The 20,654-nt window shown below is 51.9% G+C and overlaps 1 protein-coding gene across 5 annotated transcripts; it reads left to right on the plus strand.

Annotated features, from left to right (window-relative positions):
* Positions 1-199: 199 nt before the first annotated feature.
* On the plus strand, positions 200-19,922 carry TOP1MT (DNA topoisomerase I mitochondrial). 5 transcript variants are annotated; one of them, XM_076004964.1, is made up of 14 exons: positions 200-357; positions 3,815-3,930; positions 7,275-7,396; positions 10,536-10,658; positions 11,427-11,614; positions 12,306-12,450; positions 12,816-12,959; positions 13,132-13,317; positions 15,673-15,796; positions 15,960-16,061; positions 17,466-17,593; positions 18,057-18,151; positions 18,986-19,135; positions 19,510-19,922. In XM_076004964.1, the coding sequence occupies exons 1-14, from the start codon at positions 233-235 to the stop codon at positions 19,571-19,573; spliced, it is 1,812 nt and encodes a 603-aa protein (XP_075861079.1). In that variant the 5' UTR covers positions 200-232; the 3' UTR covers positions 19,574-19,922. The 5 variants fall into 5 exon arrangements, with proteins under 5 accessions (XP_075861079.1, XP_020144623.2, XP_012608360.1 ...); XM_020289034.2 differs by having other exon boundaries at positions 19,617-19,922; XM_012752906.2 differs by having other exon boundaries at positions 15,673-15,741; positions 15,960-16,074; positions 19,617-19,922.
* The last annotated feature ends 732 nt before the right edge of the window (positions 19,923-20,654 follow it).

Consider the following 20,654-nt stretch of genomic DNA (forward strand, 5'->3'; position numbering starts at 1 on the left):
GGGTTAGCTGACTCTCTGGCTTCTTGCCAAGCCCTTCCCCCCTCCCCCCTCGGCTGCTCCCTGTCCACCTGGGTGGGGCGGAGTTGGGGCAGGACTAGGGGAGGGGCCGCCGGGAGACGCCTGGGCGGAGCGAGGCCTGGGTGGGGCGGGGGCGGGGGCGGAGCGAGGTCTGGGCGGGGCGGGGCGGGGCGGGGGCGGGGCCGGCACTCCGCCTGACTGCCAAGCGTGGCGGATGCGCGTGGTATGGGCTGGCCGCTGGCTCCGGACAGCGTATGCTCTGTTCCGGGACACCCCACAGCGCTCGGCCTCCCGGGGTGCCCCCCGCCAGCGCAGGACGCAGAAGGACTGCAGAGCTGGGTAAGGCAGCTCCGAGCCCCGGGCTGGGCTAGATCCAGAAAGTCTGTGCCAGGCCTTGTGCGGCCGCCTTGCCTTACGCTAAAAGCCGGGCCACATAATCTGAGAGAAGGCATGTAGCTGTGTTACTGATCACTGGAATCCCCTGAACGACATGTTACCCAGATGTGCAGGCCCCGCCTGAGCTCTCCCCCCATTCCCCCTTTGGGTTTCATCCCCCTTTGTTAGTTTGGTTTCATCTTTGATCCGGCTGTGGCTGGGCCTCAGCACAGATGTTTGGTTTTGAACTTTATGGAAAGCTTATGTTGCCGTTGTGCTCTTCTGAGACTCCCACTCTCCTGGAGTTTGGGTTCTCAGGTCCCCAGGTGTTTCCAGGACCAATTCTGCATGAATGTGGGGCATTCACCGGTCATCCCTGTGCCCTCGGCCAGTCTCCCCGTTTCCTGTCCCTTAGTGTTTATAGAATGGTATGTTTCTAGGCTGGCCACTTGTCATTCATTTGCAGCCAGGAGCCTGGACAGTTTCCCAAATCCATACAGCAGAAATGCCCTATTTGCCTCAGAGAGCCCAGGTAGGGGGAGGGAGAGAGGTCTGACCCGTGTGGAGCTGGGCTGGCCTGCAGGCCCCTTTGCTAGTGTCCGTCTCTTGGTAGCTATACAGGCAGATGCTTTCTAAAAAGCTGCTGAATTGCAGTTGGGCAGGTGTGGGTAAGTAGGTTTGGAGCAACATGTCCCTTTTAAAGCCACTTGATTTTGTTGGCTGTGCTTGGTAGCTGGATCTTTGAAGGAAGATAGAATGTTGTTACCACCATGTGTAGCACTCCACCATCCACCTGCGTTGGTGGGCTTGAGCACAAACCCAGTCTTCAGAGCTGCTCAGTTGCTGGCCAGCAAGGGGTTTAACCTTGACCTTAACATCCTCATCTGTGAAATGGGGGTGATTGTATGATTCTACCCAGGAGGCTTTGGTGAAGAACTTGGCAGTCAGTGTTTTGTCAGTCAGTTCTAAGATGCATGTGGTTTCACATTTTCTCACATCTGAAACTGGGATGCATTTTTTTTTTTTTTTTTTTGAGACAGAGTCTCACTTTGTTGTCCAGGCTAGAGTGAGTGCCGTGGCGTCAGCCTAGCTCACAGCAACCTCAAACTCCTGGGCTCAAGCGATCCTCCTGTCTCAGCCTCCCGAGTAGCTGGGACTACAGGCATGTGCCACCATGCCCGGCTAATTTTTTATATATATATCAGTTGGCCAATTAATTTCTTTCTATTTATAGTAGAGACGGGGTCTCGCTCTTGCTCAGGCTGGTTTTGAACTCCTGACCTTGAGCAATCCGCCCGCCTCGGCCTCCCAAGAGCTAGGATTACAGGCGTGAGCCACAGCGCCCGGCCGTGGGATGCATCTTAAGTCAATTCTGTGAGAAATTGGCCAGGCATGGTGGGATGTGTAGTCCCAGCTGCTTGGGAGGCTAAGGTTGGAGGATCGCTTAAGGTGAGGAGCTTGAGACCAGCCCAAGCAACATAACATGGTGAGACCCCATCTCTACAAAAAAAAAAAATTATCTAGGAGTGGTGGTGCATGCCTGTAGTCCTAGCTACTGGGGAGGCTGAGGCAGGAGGATTGCTTGAGCCCAGAAGTTCAAGGCTGCAGTGACCTATGATTTGCACCACTGCACTCTAGCCTGGTGACAGAATGAGACCCAGTTTCTTTAAAAAAAAAAAAAAATCCACTGTCTTAGTAGCATTCCTATTAGCCCCACCCTACTTATGCTGGAATAGGGCAGGCGGTTTATTGAAGATCCTAAAACCATAGATAGTAAAATAGGTGGGGCTGTTATCTTGGGACAGATGGAATTAGCAGAGGCCTTTCTCCCCTGCCTCCTGCCCTCCAGGCTTCCGGATTTGGGCAGCTCTGAGAATTTGTGAAGCAATGTGTGCTGCCTGCAGTGTTTGCCTCAGGACAAGCCCCGGCTTATGCTCCCATCCCCCACCCCACGACCTATACACATTACACATTTAGTCAACAGGGCTCTTGATTCCACCCTAGGGTGTTAAACTCATCACCTTCTGGCAGGTTATCAGCTCCTCCGGAATCTGCCCCCTTCTGCCTTGGTGGTTCTTTCCTCTGCAGAGGCAGCCAGAGCCCTTTCAGAAATGTCTTACGCGTCTCCCACTCTTCTCAGCCCTTCAGAGGCTTCTGCTGCTCTTAGGAACTCATCCAAGTGACCAGGCCCTTGGGAGCCTGCCTGGCCATGGGTTCAGCATGCGTCTCCTGGCTCTGGCAAACCCACTGTGTGGTCTGGGCAGGCTACTGCTGTCCTCCTTGGGAAGCATGTGCCTGCCACCTCCACTCACCCACCGTGGCCCTGACCCTCCTGCTAAAGCCTCTCTTGCTGGGGCCACTGCACTGCTGTCCCGTGTGCTGGACTTGCTCTTCTCTGAGCGCTGTTGACAGAGCTGAGCCTTAAAGGGACACCACTGCCAGCTGAGCCCCATCCCTCTTTCTCCTCTACCAGGCACATCTCAGCATCTGAGTTCAGCTTGTGTCCTCCCTGTGGCTCCTTGGCCATCTGTGTGTCCTCAGGACGTAGTGCAGCACTGCCTCAGGGCAGACCTTTGGGAGACCTCTCAGGCCCAGATGGATGGACAATGAGCGTTCATATGGAGCGTTAGGACAGGCAGTGGCCACCATTCTGGGCCACGTCCCTTTGCCTCCAGAGCCGAGCTTGCATGGGAGGTGATGCCCTGGAGAGGAAAGTCCTGTTTCCAGAAGATCTGGGGACAGATTGGGACAGGGGACCTCAGCAGAGAACCACCTGGGGGCGTGTTGTGCTGGTGCCTGACAGGTGGTGCCCCATACCCCTTGAAGAGCCCTTCCCCAGAGCCCCTGAGGCTCCTTGCCCCAGTCCTCTGTGGGGCCACAGTCACATTCCCTGCTTTCTGCCATGTCCTGCCTGTCTTCCCTCTTGACTCCAAGTTCCTTCTCCAGTGTACAGCCAGGCCCTTTAGCAAATGAAACAGTCACACGGAGAGGTTCTGTGGGACACTATCAAGATGTTCTGCAGGATTCTAGGCCAGCTCTCAGGGGTCCCAACTGGGGAGAGGCCCTTGAGCCTCAGAGAGGAGCATTTCCTACCCCTTCCCACTCAGCCAAGCTCACCTGAGTTGGTGACGATGCAGCAGCACACCTGGCCAGCTCAGGTAGGAGGTGCAGTCAGGTAGTCAGGTGCCCAGGAACAGGGGTCTGAGGGCAGGCAGGTTTGAATCCTGCAGGGTGGCCACCTGCCTCTTACCTGGCTCTTTAGGCCTTATTTCCTCCCCTGTACAGTGGAGGCCATGGTGCCCACCTGCCAGGAGCCACGAGGAGGGGCCTCGTGGGCAAAGGCAGAACAGGCTCAGCCCAAGGCCTGGCCCACAGTGTCAGCACCCATGGGAGTGACGCATTCTGGTTTTGTTCTTTTTAGGTGGGAAGAGGAGAAGAGTACAGACCGGGTGAAGTGGAGACAGCTAGAGCACAGAGGCCCGTACTTCAGCCCCGCATATGAGCCCCTTCCGGACGGAGTTCGTTTCTTCTATGATGGTGAGGATGCCAGTGAGCGGCCCCCCGCCAGGTGGGGCTCTCGTGTTGGTATTGGACTCACTCCCTCAGACCAGGGTGCGGCCTTCCTCATGAATGTCAACGGTCGGCGCCGACCTTCCCACAGGTGGTGTGCAGGGGCAGCTTGCCTGGCTGGAGTTGAGAGGCTCTTGATCCACTGGCCGAAGGCACAGAGGGCAGCAACAGTGTGGGGCTTGCCTGGCATCCCCCAGAAACCACGGTGTGTGCCAGGCTACAGTGGGGAGGTGGCAAAGTTCACCCTGAGCTCACCTAGCTGGGCAGGCAAAGCCATCCCCTCCTGCTGTGCTCAGGCAGCTCTCCTGAGGCTGAGTCGGCTTGTGTGTAGTTTTGTATGTAGAACTAACGTCTGGGAAAGCTGTTGGTTTCTGTGTTTCAAGTTTGTGTGTTATATACGCTGTATTCACATGCGTTAATAGTTACAGGAGCACTGAGCCCCTTCAGAGTCGGGGACCCCAGGATTGCACCCTTCCTCACCACCCTCAGGCCCACATCCTTTCCACACCAATGCCTGGGAGCTTCTGCTTGGTTCCTGTGCTGCTTGTTGTAGCTGTTTGAGCCCATTTTCTGGATCTCTCCTACAAGAGAGCCTTCTAGAAAAAGCAAATGTCTCCTGTGGGGTCCAGCGAAGCCCTTAGCAGCCTATACTCATCACTCTGCCCGGGCTGGTTGATGGCTGGCTTCTCAACCCTCTGCACCTCTTATCTTTTGCTTGGGGCTTTTGGAGCACTCACCCCCCCGCCCCCCCCCCCCGTCCCCACTGAGTCACACTCACATTTGCACTTACTGAACTCCTTCGATGTAAGTTTTGTTTAAAATCTGTTTCTCTGAGCTACAGAGACTCTTGCTCGCTGTGCTTTCAGAGCCCAAGCACCCAGCTGTGGGCTCCTGGTGGAGGAGTGGTGGCTGCAGGGGACTGCACTGAGTGCTCCCTGCTGCCCTAGAGTGTCTGACAGCGTGTGCCCAGCTTGCCCCACCAGGCCCCTGCTGGCCCAGAGGGACAAGTGAGAGAGGGTGGCCTGTGCGCTCTGTGGGGGGAGCTGAGGAGCTGAGTCTGTGGCCCTGTGCTAGGCCTCACATCCTCTGTCCGGAGAGGCTGATTTTGAGAAGGATTGCTACCGTTCATCATGAATGCCTTTTTCCTTATTACCGAACTAATACACATTTGTTTTTCTAACATTTTGTTATGAAAGATTTTTAAACATTTAGAAAAGTTTTGTGGTGAGTGGTCTGGTCCCACTGTGAGCATTCTGCCTGCTCCACACCGGCCTATCTCTTTTCCATTGTGCTGATTTAGAATAAAATGTAGGGGAGGTTGGTGCTGTAATCCTGGCACTCTGGGAAGCCGAGGCAAGAAGATTGCTTGAGTTCAGGTGTTTAAAACCAGCCTGACCAAGAGCGAGATCCCCATCTCTCCCAAAAATAGAAAAAATTGGCCAGGCATGGTGGCGTGCACCTGTAGTCCCAACTACTCGGGGGGCTGAGGCAGGAAGATCACTTGGGCCCAGAAGTTTGAGGTTAGAGTGAGCTGTGATGACACCACTGCACTCTAGCCTGGGTAACAAAGTGAGCCTCTTGTCTCAGAAAGAAAGAATAAAACATAGGGAATGATTGAACAGAGAGGAAGATTTCTAAAAGGTTACACCTACAGTCATACATGGTTTTCTTCTTTGAAGCCTTAAGTTTTATTTTGCTTCTGTAATTATGTGGAAATTTGTGTATTTTAAAATTGCACATGTTGTTGGACTTTATATAATAGGTTATTAAGTATGAAATGTCCAATTTCCTTAAGTACTAAGTTTGACAGTTGATGTTGCTGACATTTTGCATTGACACCTGTTTTATTTTTATTGTGAAGGTACATCCTCAGTCTTTCAAATGCATGGTTTGGCTTGTGATTATCTTTCAATTTTTTTTTTGAGAACAGTTTTGGTGAAACCATGGATAAGTCAAAAATTTGTGGTTTTTTTTTTTTTTTTGAGTATGTGTTCCATCATGGAACCAATGCAGCACGGACAGCTGGAAATATCATGGAAGTGTTTGGGAAGGATGTGGCTAATGAATGCACAGTACATCAGTGGTTTGAGAAGTTCCTTTCTGATGATTTTCATCTTGAGAATGAGCCACATGGGTGACCTGAGACCAAGGCGGATAATGATGAGCTGAAAGCTGTAGTGGAAGTGAATCCATCTCAACCTATGCATGAATTAATTAGCAGCAAAGTTTGATGTTACTATTCCAATGATATTGGACCATTTGAAGCAAATCAGCAAGATAAAGAAGCTGGGTAGATGGGGGACACATGAATTTAACGAGTGTCAAAAGAGAAATCATTTCGAAGCTTGCCTTTCTTTGCCGTCACGACATAAAGTTAAACCATTTCTACACTGTATTGTTATGTGTGATGAAAAACGGATTCTGTTTGACAATTGCAAGTGTTCAGCATAATGGTTGGTTACAGATGAAGTGCCAAAGCACTGTCCAAAACTGAATATTCATCAAAAAAAGCTAATGGTATCTGTTTGGGAGTCCAGCGCTGGTGTTATCCACTATAGCTTCATGAAACCTGGTCGATTGATTACAGCAGATGTCTACTTCACCCAGTTGGATGAAATGATGAGAATGCTTGTGATTAAGCAGTGGAGATTGGTAATAGAAACGGGCCAGTCCTCTCGCAAGACAACACTTGACCACGTGTTGCACAAACAACGCCGCTCAAACTGCAGAGGCTGGACTTACTCTGTCATCACTGTATTCAGCAGACTTTGCACCGACTGACTACCACTTCTTCCAGGCTTTGGACCACTTCTTGCAAGGAAAAACATTCAATTCTCAACAAGCTGTGGAAAACGCCTTTTGCGATTTCATTGTCACTCTCTTACCTGACTTCTTTGCTGCTGGCATAAGCAAGCTATCCCTAAGATGGCAAAACTGTGTCAATGGTTTAGGTGCATACTTTGATTAATTGTACTGCTTCTCGTTTGAGATATAATAAACTACACTTTTGATTCAAAATTGGACATTTCATATATAATGACATAATATAAATGTATCAAAATTGAAGGAGGGAAAGTGTGAATGACTGTAGCTGTTGAAATCTTCTGCAGGGTTCTCAGGATCTACTTGAGATCCTCCTGGCCTTTACCTGTATGCGGGTGCATTAATCATTTGTAATTTAGAATATGCTTCTGAACTTAAAAGGCAAAAACCCAGCTCTTGCTCTTAGCATCGTGTGTACTGGTGCGTAACTTAAAGTAACGGGTCATGTCAGCTGGTTCCTAAAGCAGAGTGTCTTTTGGTGTCTGCAGGAAAGCCTGTGAAATTGAGCGTGGCAGCTGAGGAGGTTGCCACTTTTTATGCGAAAATGTTGGATCGTGAATATACGACAAAGGAAGTTTTCCAAAACAACTTCTTCAGCGACTGGCAAAAGGTAAGTGCCATAGACCAGGCTGGCCAGGCCCCTGCAGGCCATGGTTCCATTGGCTGCTGCTTCTGGGCAGCCTTTGCACACTCTCCGTGGCCACTGTGTGTTCTCAGCACAGCCTGGTGCTCTCTGTTGTGTTTTATTTTTTTTTATTTTTTTTTGAGACAGAGTCTTGCTTTGTTGCCTAGGCTAGAGTGAGTGCCGTGGCGTCAGCCTAGCTCACAGCAACCTCAAACTCCTGGGCTCAAGCGATCCTTCTGTCTCAGCCTCCCAAGTAGCTGGGACTACAGGCATGATCCACCATGCCTGGCTAATTTTTTCTATATGTATTAGTTGGCCAATTAGTTTCTTTCTATTTATAGTAGAGAGGGGGTCTCGCTCTTGCTCAGGCTGGTTTCGAACTCCCGACCTCGAGCAATCCGCCCGCCTCGGCCTCCCAGAGAGCTAGGATTACAGGCGTGAGCCACCTCGCCCGGCCTCTGTTGTGTTTTATATTTTTTTGCAGATGGGTCTTGCTGTGTTGTCCAGGCTGGAACACAGTGACTATGCACAGGTGCAACCATGGCACACTACAGCCTTGATCAAAGTCCTGACCTCAGGGGATCCTTCTGCCTCAGCCTCCAAGTAGCTACGGCTGCAGATGCCACCGTGGCACCTGGCCTGGTGTTCTTTAGACATTTCCCTGCCCAGGCAGGCAGAGTGTGGAGCCAGCTTTGCCGTAACCTTGCTCCAGGGACGGCTGAAAGGCCTCTGGCTCTTAGAAGAGGGCGAGTGGAAAAGGCCACAGTGGCATTTCCTGGAAGACAGACACTGGGTGGGAAGCTTTTTGAAGATAACAGTGCTACATTAAGGTTTTTTTCCTTTTTCCTTTTTTTTTTTTTTTTTTTGTGACAGAGTCTCACTCTGTTGCCTGGGCTAGAGTGCCATGGCATCAGCCTAGCTCACAGCAGCCTCAAAAACTCCAGGGCTCAAGCAGTCCCGAGTAGCTGAGACTACAGGCATGCACCACCATGTCCAGCTAATTTTTTCTATATATTTTTAGTTGGCCAATTAATTTCTTTCTATTTTTAGTAGAGATGGGGTCTTACTCTTGCTCAGGCTGTTTTCAAACTCCTGAACTTGAGTGATCCTCCTGCCTCATCCTACCAGAGTGCTAGGATTACAGGTGTGAGCTACCGTGCCTGGCCTCCTTTTTGTTTTTTAAAAGTTGAATTACACGTGAGTCTGGACTAATCTTCGAGTATAGCTCAGTTGAGTTTTTTTTTTTTTTTTGAGACAGAGTCTCACTTTGTTGCTCAGGCTAGAGTGAGTGTTGTGGCGTCAGCCTAGCTCACAGCAACCTCAAACTCCTGGGCTCAAGCGATACTACTGCCTCAGCCTCCCGAGGAGCTGGGACTACAGGCATGCGCCACCATGCCCAGCTAATTTTTTCTGTATATATTAGTTGGCCAATTAATTTCTTTCTATTTATAGTAGAGACGGGGTCTCGCTCTTGCTCAGGCTGGTTTTGAACTCCTGACCTTGAGCAATCCGCCCGCCTCGGCCTCCCAGAGAGCTAGGATTACAGGCGTGAGCCACCGCGCCCGGCCGCTCAGTTGAGTTTTAAGTGAGGGCACCCCTGTTAGTCCCCACGAGCCTTCCCAGGGTCGCTCTTGGCGTGATTCCTGTGAGCTTTGGCCTCAGGTTGCTGTTCCAGCAGCTTCTTCCTGGCTGTTGTTGGGTAGTATTTCTTCTGTTGTGTGACTACACAGTTTGTCCATTTTACTATTCATGGACACTATATTGTTTCTACTTTTTGGCTTCTGTTATAAAGCTGCAGGGCACGTTCCCACGTGGGTCAGGGTGTGGGCACGTGAGTTACCCCTCACAGGACTCAGAGGTGAGATTGCGGGGTTACAGGCTGCGCATGGGTGTGGCTCGCTAGAAACCGCAGGTGGTACCGTCCACGTGCCCCCACGCGTACCAGGGTTCCGGGCTTCCCTCCTGGGAAGTGTGAAGTGGTATCTCATTGTGGATATAGTTTGCATTTCCCTAATGAGAAATGATGTTGAGCATCTTTTTGTGTTCCTATTTGTCATTTTGAATATTTGATATTTTCTTTTGTGAACTTTGTCCATTTGAAAAACTGAGTTACTTGCATGTTCTTTACTAATTTGTAGGAGTTTTTAAAATATGTTCTGGATATAAGTTTTTTGCTTGATATGTATGCTAGGAATATTCTGTCAGACTTTACTTGCCATTGCTTTGTCAGTAAGAGGTCTTTGAACCTCACTGAGAAAATTTTAATTTATCAATTATTCAGTTTGTCAGTTTATCACTCTTATTCTTTATTTCTTTTTTTTTCTTTAAAGAGACGAGGTCTTACTTGGTCACCCAGACTGCAGGCTGGAGTGCAGTGGTGCATTCACAGCTCACTGTAACCTTGACCTCCTGGGCTCATGTGACCCTCCTGCCTCAGCCTCCCGAGTAGCTGGGACTACAGATCTGTACCACCACGCCTGGCTAATTTTTTAGAATACCCAGTGTTTTTCTCTTTTATGATGAGTACTTTTTCATCCTGTGTGAGTCCATTATCAGAAATGTGATCTGTAAAAAATTTCCATCTAGTCTATGGTTTATATTTTTATTCTCTAACAATGTTGTTGGGCCGGGCATGATGGCTCACACCTGTAATCCTAGCTCTCTGGGAGGCCGAGGCAGGAGGATTGCTGGAGGTCAGGAGTTCAAGACCAGCCTGAACAAGAGTGACACCCCCTGCTCTACTAAAAATAGAGAGAAATTAGTTGGACAACTAAAAATATAGAAAAAAAAATTAGCTGGGCATGGTAGTACATGCCTGTAGTCATAGCTACTCGGGAGGTTGAGGCAGAAGGATTGCTTAAGCCCAGGAGTTTAGGTTGCTGTGAGCTAGGCTGACGTTACGGCACTTTAGCCCGGGCAACAGAGCTCACTTCTGCACCTGCCCACTTGGGTCCCTCTTGGCTGATACTCAGTGGGGGCCTTAGCACTCTGCCTGGAGTCTGTCCCCCTACTGCAGATGTCATGTTATCTCTGTGGTTGCGTCCCCAGCTGGGGGTTCCCATGCTGTGTGATCGTGCTAATGCTCTGCCCACTTGCAAGCATGTGTGTCTCTGGTTTGGTGCAGGAAATGACAGCAGAAGAGAGAAAAGTCATCAAGCACCTAGACAAGTGTGACTTCACAGAGATGCACAGATACTTTGTGGACAAAGCTGCAGCCCGGAAAGCCCTGCCCAGAGAGGAGAAGCAGGTCAGCTGCCCTGAGCACTGGTGACCCTGAGTGGCTGGCTTGCGAGTCGCCCCTGGGGGTGAGCGACCAGCCTAGCCCAAGGGCTGAGAAAGGCCCCATCGCCTTAGAGAAGCCTCTTCTCACGAGACCGCCTCTTGTCCAGTTTTTTACATTAGCATCCCCTAGAAGGTGTGGTTACAGCCCAAGGCATGCAGTGCCAACCAGTTCTTGGGTACTGTTGAGTTAATGTGGTTAAAATGTAGTTCAGTTTACCCAGAGCAAATTGAGGATAAATGTGCTGTTTGGATAACAGGCAGTAATTCACCGGCAGTGATGATGGTGGACTCAGGATGGGCCTGTGGGCCGAGGGCAGGACTTGTGCAGTGCAGGGGAGCCGGTGTCAGGCTGCTCTGAGCCTGACGGGCCTGCTGTGCTGCCATCTCTTGTGTTGACCTACAGGGACTCCTAGGGAAGGGTAGTCCCTTCTCAGTCACTGGTCACAGAGGGATTCAGGTTTACTCTAAAACCTGGCTTAGCTTTCCTCCTACTCGTGGGGCTGCCACGCTCGCCCTGCCTGGCTCTACTGCTCACATCTGAAATAGCTGACGCCTCTGTGCTCCCACGGTGCATGCTGCGCTGGGTCCCCTCAGCGCTCTGTGGACACAAAGCGCTCTGAGGAGCCCAGCCAAGTTGGCAAAGGCAGGGGCGAGTCCTGAGTTAGCTACAGGGGGTTGACCTTTGTGCTGTTCTCTTTGCTGCTAACATCCACGTACCGTTCTGTTAACTCAGAAGCTAAAAGAAGCAGCAGAAAAACTTCGGCAAGAGTTTGGCTACTGTATTCTAGATGGTCACCGAGAAAAAATAGGCAATTTCAAGACAGAGCCACCCGGGTTGTTCCAGGGCCGTGGTGACCACCCCAAGATGGGGATGGTGAAGAGGAGAATCCTGCCGGAGGATGTGGTCATCAACTGCAGCAGGTGCGGCCACGCAGGGTGTGCTGCCACAGCACGGGGCCCTGGCCACCTGGGCGAGGCTTTGTTCCTGGGAGAGTGAGCTGGATTGAAAAACATGGGGCTGGCAACTCCATGCGCCACTCCTGCCTGAGCCAGGAGCAGGGCCCAGCACAGGCTGGGCAGGGACGTTCCACACGGGGGGGCCTGTGACCAGAAATCCTACTCACTTTTCCTGTGGTTGAGATTTTTCCCCACCAAGAAAGTTTTCCTGCATGTTTTCAACATATATTTTTTCATATTCCATATTATCCAGATAGTTTAATGGCACTTCAGTATTTTGAACATACTGGAAGAGTTCAGGTGTTTTGGTAGTGCCATGTTACTGACAGTCTGTGTTACCAGAGTGTCGAGGAACACCTCCGCCTGAGTGACCCAGGCAGCAGAGCTGGTTGGGGCCACAGCAGCCGTCATCTGTCAGTCGGAGCTGCGGCGTGACACCTTGCTGGGGTGGCCACCCAGCTTCTTGGTCTGACCCTGGTCTGCGTGTGTGTGCAGAGGGTGGGCTGGGGGCTGCTGTGGTCCAAGGCCAGTCTCTGTTTGGAGCCCCGCCAGTGCTGTGGGCACTGAGTGGGAGGGTGCCCCAGAGAGACTCCTTTTGCTCATGTTTCGGAGAACAAGGTCTTGAAGTTATGTTTGGGTCTCTGTTTTGCCACAGGGACTCAAAGATTCCTGAGCCACCAGTGGGTCACCAGTGGAAGGAGGTACGCTCAGACAACACTGTTATGTGGCTGGCTTCGTGGAAAGAAAACATCCAGAGCTCTGTCAAGTACATCACGCTGAACCCAAGCTCAAAGCTGAAGGTGCGCGTGAGGCGTTGAGGTATTCCCTTCCAGGAAGCCCCCAGGACTCAGGCGGGCAGGGGTTGGCCCATGGGCTGCACTCAGGAACTGAGAGCAGGTGTTAGGGGCAGAGTGGCCAGGAGCCAGCCAGCTAGCATGGAGATGTCACTGTGCCCAGCAGCCACATGTCTTGAAAGAAAACCAGGAACATCTGGATGTTTGCATTCCTTTCACATTTCGCTGTAGTTGGACGTGGCGCCCCCAGTCTCCAGCCCTACCAGCTCCAAGTGTAGATGTGTGAAGTGGGGGAGGGAGAGTCATAGCTTCTCCAAAATTATTTAGCGGGATTACGAAGAGTTTCTTTACTATTTATTTTCTTTATTTAGGGGGAGAAAGATTGGCAAAAGTATGAAATAGCTCGACGCTTGAAAGGGGTTGTAGATGAGATCCGTTCTCAGTATCGGGCAGATTGGAAATCACGAGAAATGAAGCGAAGACAACGTGCGGTGGCCCTTTACCTCATCGATAAGGTTCGGTGGTTTGCCCAGTCTTTCTTGGCTGCTGTTCATCAGGGTTCTCTGGGTTTGGCAGGCGCGGCTTGGTGATGGCGGGTTGTGTCTGGGGTGTGCATGTGTGTACGTGCGTGTTTGCGCACGGCTGTGCACGAGTGTGCACACATGCCCTGGTTTCCACCCTGACTAGCTGGCGCTGAGAGCAGGGAATGAGAAGGAGGAAGGGGAGGCGGCTGACACCGTGGGCTGCTGCTCCCTCCGCGTGGAACACATCCGGCTGCACCCAGCGGCCGATGGCCAGGAGCATGTTGTGGAGTTCGACTTCCTGGGAAAGGACTCGATCCGCTACTGTAACAGAGTGCCCGTGGAGAAGCCTGTGAGTGCACAGTGGCTGCAGGCCTCATGCCTGGGGTTCACCTGCCCATCCTTGCTTGACATACATGGCAGCTCTGGGTATTCTCTCGGGCATGGCAGAGCTACAGCTGGGGTCTGTGGCCTGTTTACCAAGTCCTGGCTGCTGGAGGCCAGGCCTGCTGTGCTCCCTGGGGTTAAGTAGGGTGATGGAGAGGCCTGCCCCTGCCCACAAACAAGGAAGGGGCTGAACCAGACCCACCTTTGTAAGCTTCTGTCACCTACCTGGCATGTGAGTCCTCCAGGGCTGCCCTCGTGAGGTGAGATAGCTGGGTGGTTTAAAACAGCAGATGTTTATTGTCCCTCAGTTCTGGAGGCCAGAAGTCTGAGATGAAGATGTCAGCAGAGCCTAGTCCTTCTGAGACTATGAATAGGATCCTTCCTGGCCGCCAGCAGCTTTTGGTGGTAGCCATGGATCCCAGGCATCCTTGGCTGTGGCTATGTCGCTCCAGCTTCTCCTCCCATTGTCACATGGCCATCTCCTCCCTGTCTCTGTCTCTTCTCCTTTTCTTTCTTTCTTTTTTTTTTTTTTTGAGAGAGAGTCTCACTTTGTTGCCCAGGCTAGAGTGAGTGCCATGGTGTCAGCCTAGCTCACAGCAACCTCAAACTCCTGGGCTCAAGTGATCCTACTGCCTCAGCCTCCCGAGGAGCTGGGACTACAGGCATGCGCCACCATGCCTGGCTAATTTTTTCTATATATATGTTAGGTGGCCTATTAATTTCTTTCTATTTATAGTAGAGACAGGGTCTCGTTCTTGCTCAGGCTGGTTTCGAACTCCTGACCTCAAGCAATCCGCCCGCCTCGGCCTCCCAGGGTGCTAGGATTACAGGCGTGAGCTACCATGCCCAGCCTCTTCTCCTTTTCTGATAAGGACCGAAGTTGTGTTGGATTTAGGGCCCACCCTACTCTGCGGTGATTATATCTGCAAAGCCCCTGTTTCCAAGTGAGGTCACAGTCTAGGTTCTGGGAAGAACCTGAATTTGGGGAAACTGTTCAACCCAGCATACCTGGGAAGGGTCTCCTAGCCCTTTGGGGGCTCCCACCGTGTCCCTGACTCCTCTTCTGGGTAGGGTGGTGCAGGGGTCGAGCCTGCGGTGACCACCGTGACCGGAATGCTGTGTCCAGCAGCACTGGTGGACAGACGGGTGCAGTCTGGAAGGGTCAGGTTGGTTTCTGGTCTGCAGGTCAGTTTGAAGGCAGGAAAATTGGAATTTGGGGAGCATCCATGCCTTTTGTGATGGCCGTGCTGCGGAGTGACCATATCCCCTGTCTGGGTGGCTGCAGCATTGCAGCAACACCGAGCAGACCACACAACACCAGCCACCTGTACCTCACAGGGACAAATGTGGCCAAGCTGTGGAGTAGGGCCATCCAAAATCAGAAATGGGAAATTTGGGGACAGGTATCAAGGACAGCAAGGGAATAGAACTGCTGGCGCAGGTGGGGCTCTGAGAGGGGGTGTGGGCTGTCATAAGGGATGAATTCATGGAGATACAAGGCTGAGGCCAATAAACAAAAGAAGAGGCCAGGGGCTATGCGCTGTAGTGTCGCCTGGTGCAGGGTGGGCAGCGGATAGAGGCCTGCACAGGGCACCGGTCTGTCCGGAGGATCAGGAACCATTTCAGTGGTGGAATGGAGAAATATTAGTAACAGCAAAAGCATATGATATAAGGGAAAACGCAGGCTGTGAAACTGTCTTGTCAAGATGTCAATGGTGTAAAAACTAAACATGTAAAAAAGTTGAGAAAACAAACCCAGGGTTGGGAGTTACGGGGTGGTGCCTCTGGTTCCAAAGCTTCCTCCTGGGAGGCACCAGCACCTTGCTGGTTTGTAGAATTGGGCTCATCGGTGGGTGGGGAATCAAGGTGAAGGCGTGGGGCTTCTCGTGGTGAATTTGTGGTGGGGGCCGCCTTAAGCATGGGGCCCTCAACTTGGGGTCACTTGGTGGAGGGCTTGTGTTGGTGTGTTTGCAGAGTGGCAGGAGCCACACTCCAGCCTCTCAAACATGCTGGTGGTAGGTGCTTTAGTGGTGAGTGACTGCATGGGTGGCCGGGCACGTGGGGTGAATATGCCACTGGTGGCTCCCAGTGAACCTGGGGCTGCTCGGACCCAGGGTGAACCTGGGGCTGCTCGGACCACCTTCCTCAAGGAAAACCGACTGCAGGTTTCCAAGCTGTGATTGTGCAAATGCCCCTTTAGCTCCTAATTTAATTCCTGTTTCCTGTGTCTTCAAAAGAGGCTTCTTTCCTCTTTTTGCTTTTATCTTACAAGTCTTTTCCACAGGACTCTCCAGGGCTGAAATTATTCTTTCTGTTCCAGGTGTACAAGAACTTACAGCTGTTTATGGAAAACAAAGACCTTGGGGACGACCTCTTCGACAGACTGACTGTGAGCTGTTCGCATTTCCCCAGCGCTTGGCGGTGGCAGGACCCAGGGAGAGAGCGTGAGCCCTGAGTCTAGCTCAGTCCCGATCACAGCAAGCCCAGGGCTGCCTGTGTCCTGATCCACCCGCTCTTTCCTTCCCCTTTCTTTCCTTCCTGCCGGAGGCTGGGAATGGTGCCGTGAAACCACATTTAGAGAGATCCATTTCCTCCTACTGCGCTCAGACGGCCAGCCTGAACAAGCATCTTCAGGACCTGATGGACGGGCTGACAGCCAAGGTGTTCCGGACCTACAATGCCTCTGTCACCCTGCAGGAGCAGCTGCAGGTGCTGACATGTGGTGAGCTTGGTGGTGGGGAGCACGTCCCTGCGCCCCAGCTGGGCTCCTGGGCAGGAGCCGCCTGTTGATTGAGGGTGCAGGACCCGGTTCTAGGGAACCCGTGGGTGGGTGGGGGAGGGAGGTGTTGGCTTGGATCAGGGAGTGCTGCTGGCCTGGCCTGGAAGGAAGGGGCTGGGGTGGGTGTGGGGGTGGCTGGTCCTCAGGTGTGCTCCCTGCAGGGTGGCCCCTCCTGCTCAGCTCTCTGCATCCCCCCAGCCCTGCAGTCAGGCCCCAGGCCCTGCCTCCCCCAGCCCTACCTCTCCCAGCCCTCAGAGTCAGTTCAAGGTCCAGCTGGCCTCTGCATTTTGTAACAGCTTCTGTCTCCTACTGCTTGGTCACTCAGCTCCCCCACCTCAGACCTCTGTGCCTCTGTCCTCAGGTCTCTTCAGCTTTGGGGCCCTCTCCTGGTGCCTCACACCTTGGCACAGAGGGTGCTTCTGAGCCCAGCCCAGGGCCCAGTCTCTCTGTCCGCCTGTCCTGCTCTCTAAGAGGAGCTTCCTCGAGGAGGTGCTGAGGCCTGGTGGTCCAGGAGCTCTGGTCAGGGTGGGGTGTTCCCCACTGCCCCCCAGCAGCTGTGGATGTACAGACATCCAGACATCAGTTTTGTGTATGCTATGGGCGTCATAGGCCAGTGGGCCTGTGCTGCCTTGGGATAAAGCACAGACGCTTTGGGGATGAGGAGGAGCTTGCTGGTTCCAGGTAGGGGAGTCCCCAGCAGAGGAATCCACCTGCAGGAGGCAGGAGACCCCGGGGAAGTGGGGCGAGGCCAGGCCTGGGAAAGAAAGTGAAGGAGTTCATAAACCTGGGTGGGGCACCACTGCCCTGTACTGGGATTGGCAGGTGCAGGAAGGAGTGTGAAAAGGAGTGGCCACTGGGACAGGTGATCTGGGGTGGGTGCTTAAGTTCTCTGAGCCTCAGTTTCCTGATTAGAAAATGGAAATGATGGTGCCTTATGGGACGGTGTCATGTAAAACCAGGTACCAGCACATCGTGTCCTGGTCATGGGCCTCTGTGTTGTCACCAGGGACTCATGACAGGGTAGGACCCCCCAGACCGTGGCATATAGACAGCTCCTGAGGCAGTTCCCCTGAGCAGGCCGGAGGGGCACCTTTGGGCTCCTGGGCACCTTCCCCCGCCCCAAGGCATTGCTATTGTGGTTGAACCCAGCTGACCCCTGGCCTGTGGGCCACTTTGGATGGGGCATAGACCTCAGTCACCCTCCCAGCAAGATTCTTGTGCCAATGGAAGGCACTCCAACTTGTGACGTGTTGAGAAAGGCAGGCTCAGAGTGAGTGTGTGTAAGTGATGGCTGTCAGTGTGGCTGCTGCTTCTAACCGACTGTCTTTGCTCAGCTGAAGACAGCATAGCAGCCAAGATCTTATCTTACAACCGTGCCAACCGAGCCGTGGCCATTCTCTGCAACCATCAGCGAGCAACTCCCAAGACCTTCGAGAAGTCTATGCAAAATCTCCAAACAAAGGTACGCAGCTCACAGGAGAGCCCCTCACTGGTCCCTCATGGACCCTCTTCTCCCTCCTCCCCCTCTTACTTCCCCCTTCCCTGGTACCCCCATGAGGCCAGACGAGCCACCCATAGGTGGGTGTGAAGGGTTCCTGTGGGGCAGAGGAGCTCCCTGGAGGCTGGTGGCAGGTAAGTCAGGCTGCCTGGGCCCAGGTCCCAGGCAGGAGGTGGCTTCCCCTAAAGGAAGACATCAGTCTTCCTGGTGAGACACAGTCTGTGTGTTCTAGTCCAGGAAGGATGTCAACAGAGCAGGGAGCCCTCAGGGGTGCTGGATCAGTTTCTGTGGCTGGAGCTGGTGGTACCTTTGGGGCTCAGAGGCCTCTTGGCTGTACCCTGTCAAGGCCAGCAGGCTGTGGACAGTAGCCCCAGGGCTGGACCCGGTGGGGACAAGAGCAGCCTTGCCTGGGCCCCTTCCTTTGCAGATCAAGGTGAAGAAGGAGCAGCTGGCTGAGGCCAGGGTGGAGCTAAAGAGGGCAAAGGCTGACCATGAGACCCGAGGGGATGGCAAGTCCAGGAGGTGAGCATGGGGGCTGCTCCTAGACGTGAGTGTCTCCTGGGGGCCAGCCTGTGTGAGCCTGGACTCGGTCAGCCTTGGACTTCAGCTTTCTTTTGGCCCATTTTATTTACCTTTTTAATTGTTATATTGTAATTTTTAAAAATACTAACTATAGTACTTGTGGGAAAATGTGAGGTAGTATGGAGCCAGGTAAGGAGAAGCCCCACTCCGATGTGGCCTATCAATGGTGGGTCAATGTGGTGCAGGCCTTGCCAGCTGCTCTGACTCTTGTTTTTTGTTTTTAGTAGCTTTAGGTAACAATTTTCAGAACTTAAAGTGTATAATTCAGTGTTTTTAAATCATATTTAGAGGTGTGCAACCATCACTACAATTTTAGATCGTTCACATCACCCCAAAAGGAAACCCTGAATCCATCAGCAGTCACTCCCCACTGTGCTCACCCAGTCCCTGGCAACCACTGATCCACTTTCAGTGTCTTTAGATTTGTCTGCTCTGGGCATTTCATAGAAATAGAGTCATACACTATGTGGCCTTTTGTGTCTGGCTTCTCTCAGCTAGTATGATGTCCAGGTTCACTCACATCTAGCATCTGTCAGAACTAACTTCCTTTTTATGGCCAAATACACTTCATTGTATGGATGGACCACACTGTGTCCATTCATCCCTTCATGGACACTGGGTGGTTTCCACTTTTTGGCTACATTGAGTCATGCCACTGTCAACATCCAGGAGGGATGGCGCCAGGGGTAGGGGAGAGGTGCGGTCTCCTCAGGGGCTTGGCCTGTGCCCTCCTGCCATGGTGCGGGGACCAGAGGCCTTGCCTTCTTTTGCCAGTCTCCTGGAGAAGAAGAGGCGGGTTCTGGAGAAGCTGCAGGACCAGCTGGCAAGGCTGAGTGCACAGGCCACAGACAAGGAGGAGAACAAACAGGTGGCCTTGGGCACGTCCAAGCTCAACTACCTGGATCCCCGGATCAGCATCGCCTGGTGTGTAGGCCTAGGGTTGTGGTTCCCACCTATAGCCTTGAGAGGGACCTGGATTTTTCAGGAGGCCCCAGTTGAGTCTCATTGGTGCCCTGTGTCTCTTATGCCCTCCACGGGCAACACAGGTCCTTTCCCTGACAGGGCTGACTGGTATGTCCCTGAGGCTGAGTCCTGTGCCATTAGTCCTCCCTTCCCTGAGCTTTGGGATGGGTAGGGTGAGGCTGGGGCAGGGCTGGCAGCCTGGGAAACAGAGCAACCATGGTGTTCACTCTCCCACCGGGAGTGGGAAGTGGCCAGGTCTGCGTTCCGAGTGCCCCATTCAGTGGACACCTGGGCTGCAGTAGGTATAGTCTTTGACACCTCCCTCACATATGTAGTTTCTGGTCTCCCGGCTACACTGAGGACACTGCTCTCTTCTGGGCACCTTGGTCTTCGAGGTGAGTGAGCTGCTGACTTGCCCAGGTCGACACTGTCCTCTCCGCAGGTGTAAGAGGTTCAGGGTGCCTGTGGAGAAGATCTACAACAAAACACAGAGGGAGAAGTTCACCTGGGCACTCAACATGGCAGGCGAGGACTTTGAATTCTAATGGCTCTGTCTCCATTGAAACTTTCATAGTTTTTTCACTATTAAAGCAATATTGGGAAATTTTGTACAATGAACTGTTTTGCACAAGTATTTTCTTGTCATCATATAAAAAAACAGTCCCTGACACCTGGTGGCATCTTGATCTTGGACTTCTCAGCCTCCAGAAATGAGAGAAATATTAATAAATGTCTGCTGTTTAAGCCACTCAGTCTATGGAATTTTGTTATAGCAGCCTGCTCTAAGACAGGTGTTGCTCCAACAGGTGCTAAAACCTAAGACGTACTGCTCTGACTTTGAGTCCAGTGATGGAGGCTGGAAAAATGGTGAGGAAGCTCTGTTAGCTGAGCAGCCTGACCGGTGGGGGCTATGATAGGTAGTAGTGAAAAGAAATGGGTGAAAAAAACAGTGCCTTCAGTAACTTGGAAATTAGAAAATGGATCTAATTTCCATTAGATCCAGGAGAGCTCCAGACATACAGTGTTGAAACTGTCAGTTGAATGCTTCTAACTGCATAAAGTCTGCAAGTGTGAAATGACCTAAAGGATGAATTGTCCAGTTTGCAAGCAGAAGTTAGAGGAAATATATAGGAGTTGTACTAGTTTGGTAAGTAAAACCAAACTGGTTTTAACATCTGTTTAACATCTGTTTCTCCAGTCAACATAAGACTCTTCAAGTAATAAATGGCCTCAGGGTGAAGACAGAATCAAGTTTGTGGCCATAACTTTTGTTAAAGCCCCAGAAAGGTTTAAGATAGTATCTAGTACAACCCCCCCTAAGCTAGACAAAAGAGTTTCTAAGAAATCTAAGGTATGTTGTCCCACAGCATCCTAACACACCTTACAAAATAGAAAAAATGACTTGAAAAAAAATTTGAAGCATTTTTTTTGGTCTAATGGAGTAGACTATATTCTTCTACATAGGAAATCCCCAAGATTT

The sequence above is a fragment of the Microcebus murinus genome, chromosome 7, assembly GCF_040939455.1.
Source record: "Microcebus murinus isolate Inina chromosome 7, M.murinus_Inina_mat1.0, whole genome shotgun sequence".
NCBI classification, from domain to species: Eukaryota; Metazoa; Chordata; class Mammalia; order Primates; family Cheirogaleidae; genus Microcebus; species Microcebus murinus.